At 33.6% G+C, this 2,803-nt stretch overlaps 1 protein-coding gene across 2 annotated transcripts; it reads right to left on the reverse strand.

Moving 5' to 3' along the window:
• Window positions 1-357: 357 nt before the first annotated feature.
• Window positions 358-2,109, reverse strand: LOC111887928 (thioredoxin H-type). 2 transcript variants are annotated; one of them, XM_023884064.3, is made up of 5 exons: window positions 1,970-2,109; window positions 1,427-1,482; window positions 949-1,065; window positions 705-827; window positions 358-614 (listed from the first exon to the last, which is right to left on the reverse strand). In XM_023884064.3, the coding sequence occupies exons 2-5, from the start codon at window positions 1,445-1,447 to the stop codon at window positions 459-461; spliced, it is 417 nt and encodes a 138-aa protein (XP_023739832.1). In that variant the 5' UTR covers window positions 1,448-1,482; window positions 1,970-2,109; the 3' UTR covers window positions 358-458. The 2 variants fall into 2 exon arrangements, with proteins under 2 accessions (XP_023739832.1, XP_023739830.1); XM_023884062.3 differs by having other exon boundaries at window positions 1,403-1,482.
• Window positions 2,110-2,803: the final 694 nt, after the last annotated feature.

Genomic DNA, 2,803 nt, shown 5'->3' on the forward strand with positions numbered 1-2,803 from the left:
ATGGTACTATCCAAAACTATAAATCGAGCAATACGAGCAACCAATGGGCTTTTTGGATATTGACAGGGGTATATACTAAAAATAATAATTGTAAGTTATAGGTTTTGTATAAGTCTCCATTATAGTTCTTAGGTTTCTTTCTCCTGTTCAATACAAGCACATATATCATGTATGTGTAATATTGTTCCCATGGAAGGTTGTTATTCCTCAGACTAGGTTTAAGCATGGATCCTCCGTATTGTTTCCATTATGATTGATTTCCGATGTATCATTTAGATTTTAGAAGCATATGCATTCATATTTCTGCATAGTATGAAGTTTGTTATTGTTTCAAGTATTTTCAGAGCTAAACCATAATTATGAAAACAAATGTTGGTGAACCCATATTGAGAATGAATGTTCATATTGATATTATGAAACACAAGATGTATTTACATTACATAATTTCTGATAACCAATTACTTTTGACCACCTGGGGCTTCTGACACCACCATGCTGCTTATCTTAGTCTGCAATTCTTCCTTGTTGGCCCCCACAAGTTTATCAAATTGTTTCCCCTCCCTAAGGAAAAAGAATGTTGGAGTTGCTTTTATATCCCATTGTGTACTAAAATCCTGCATCAAAAATAATGTATTTCATCATTCCAATGACTAAATTCTGTATTAAGTTGCTCTTTCTGCATTAAGTCAACAAGAAAGACTTACTGTTAATGCATCAACATCTACAGTCAGAAACATAAGAGATGGATGTTTCTCTGAAAGCTCGATGTATAATGGTGCAACTGACTTGCAAGGTCCACACCAAGATGCACTGAAGTTGGCAACCACCTGTAAAATAACCACTTTTTCAAATTACTTACAATCTTTTGAAGCAGATATTTGTTAAAGAAAAGACCTAATCTTTATTGTCTTAATTAAGAAACCATGAAATGATGAAAATGACACTTACTATTTTGCCTTGTGTTTTTGCTTCAGAGAGCTTTCGATCCCAAACATCCTTGGTAGTGACAAGTGTCACTTTACCTCCTGCGAATTGAGGGCGATCATCTGGTTCATCTTCTTCAGTCTGAGTTTACAAATATCAATAGCATAATCAAACTCAATGATCAAGAATTCAAGAAAACTAAGGTTGTATTTGACTATTTGTATATTCAATCACCACATTCTCCTTTTTGTGGGTCCCATATGTTGCATGTAATGTAATAACATATTAAAATCAGAAGACAACAAGTGTCTGGAAACTATCATTCCTCTGTCACATCTTCTTCATTTAGCCAGAGAAACTAGTTATAAAGTTTGAAAAAATCATTCAAGAAACAAAAACTGAGGCCACAGGAGCTCCTCTGTTTAAGAAAAATTGTATACAAGTCCTGTTATTTGTTGCAACTGACAAGGAAACTCACCGAAGAGAAGCAACATAAACTCACCGAAGAGAAGCAAAGTCCCATTCAGATTTTAAACCTGTAATTGCAGTGGGTTTACCCTGAAAACCAAAAAAAAACTATATTAGCAGAACAAACTACGTTTATCAATGCAAATTAAAACTCGGTGTATTAAAATCTAAGCTGTTATTAATAGCAAATTAAGATCAATGTATCAGGGGAGAGGAGGAGAGAAGCATACAGAAGATCAGAAATCTAGTGTTAAAATGGAAACCGCAGTAAACTAAAGTATCATAGAGCAATAGATCAAGATGCTTCAAACCTCATAGATTCTCAGAACATATACAAATTAAATATGGTTTTTAACTAGCGAAAAATAAAAGACAGGTAAGAGTATGAACGTGAACTGCCAAGACCTAATAAACATCCATTAATCTCAACTTAACTTAAAAATTAGCTCAAAATGAGTCAAAGATTCCAATTATATCGCATTCCTCATAGACGCGTGAATTAGGAGAAAATTTGAGACGATAATTTTGCCTATGACGAGCAACAGCTTTACATAATTGGATTAACAGAACGAGATACCTGAATCTGAGGTTTACCGGCAACGATTAAAATGTCCGGCGAAATCACAAACGTAACCTAAATACCGAATTCGGTTGATCTTTGTTCATAACCGATGACAAGAAAGTAAAAGGAACTAATTTCAAAATTTTTGTAGGAGACCATAAGACGCCACATTTTCTATTTTTCATTATATATATATATATATATATATATATATATATATATATATATATATATATATATATATATATATATATATATATATATATATATATATATATATATATATATATATATATATATAGCTAGGTTCAAATGTTTTTAGCAAATAGTGTGTGCCTAAATGCACCAATGAGAATTCAGGAAACAATAAATCATTAATTAAATTAGAAAAGGGTATAATGGTAAACTTAGTATATTTAATTATGGTAAAAAAACATTCAATTAATCTCTCTTTAATTAGTTAAACCCTAGAAAACCACCATCCCTTTATCATTCAGTCGCCGCTCACAAAACTATCTCGCCTCCTCACAAAATTCTCTACTCTGATTCTTCTTCTTTCACGACCCTCTTTCGTCTGCATCGAACATCGTCTTTTTCTCTAGCGATCCCTCCATCGACTCTGCAAAAGGAGGTGAAAACAAAGGCAGCAGGGGATTTTAGGTCTGCAACAAGAAATCTGGGGAAAAGCAACAACAGCAGATGGTGGTGAAGAGGTGCTCGGTGCCTGTTGTGGAGTCTGCAAAAGGAGGTGAAAACGAAGGCAGCAGGGGATTTTAGGTCGTCAACGACACCACCAAGAAACTGAATTGGTATGCTCTTGTACTAATCATATAACATGTATTTTTAGTT

This window comes from Lactuca sativa, chromosome 5 (genome assembly GCF_002870075.4).
Source record: "Lactuca sativa cultivar Salinas chromosome 5, Lsat_Salinas_v11, whole genome shotgun sequence".
In the NCBI taxonomy this organism is placed as follows: Eukaryota; Viridiplantae; Streptophyta; class Magnoliopsida; order Asterales; family Asteraceae; genus Lactuca; species Lactuca sativa.

What these genes read in the sequence shown, in the direction of transcription:
- LOC111887928 (XM_023884062.3), bottom strand. Translation starts at nt 1,447, where the DNA reads ATGGGACTTTGCTTCTCTTCGGTGAGTTTATGTTGCTTCTCTTCG. An exon ending in GTTTATGTTGCTTCTCTTCG is followed by an intron (nt 1,066 to 1,402) that starts GTGAGTTTCCTT and finishes TTGTAAACTCAG; the next exon opens with ACTGAAGAAGATGAACCAGA. An exon ending in TAGATGTTGATGCATTAACA is followed by an intron (nt 615 to 704) that starts GTAAGTCTTTCT and finishes TTTTTGATGCAG; the next exon opens with GATTTTAGTACACAATGGGA.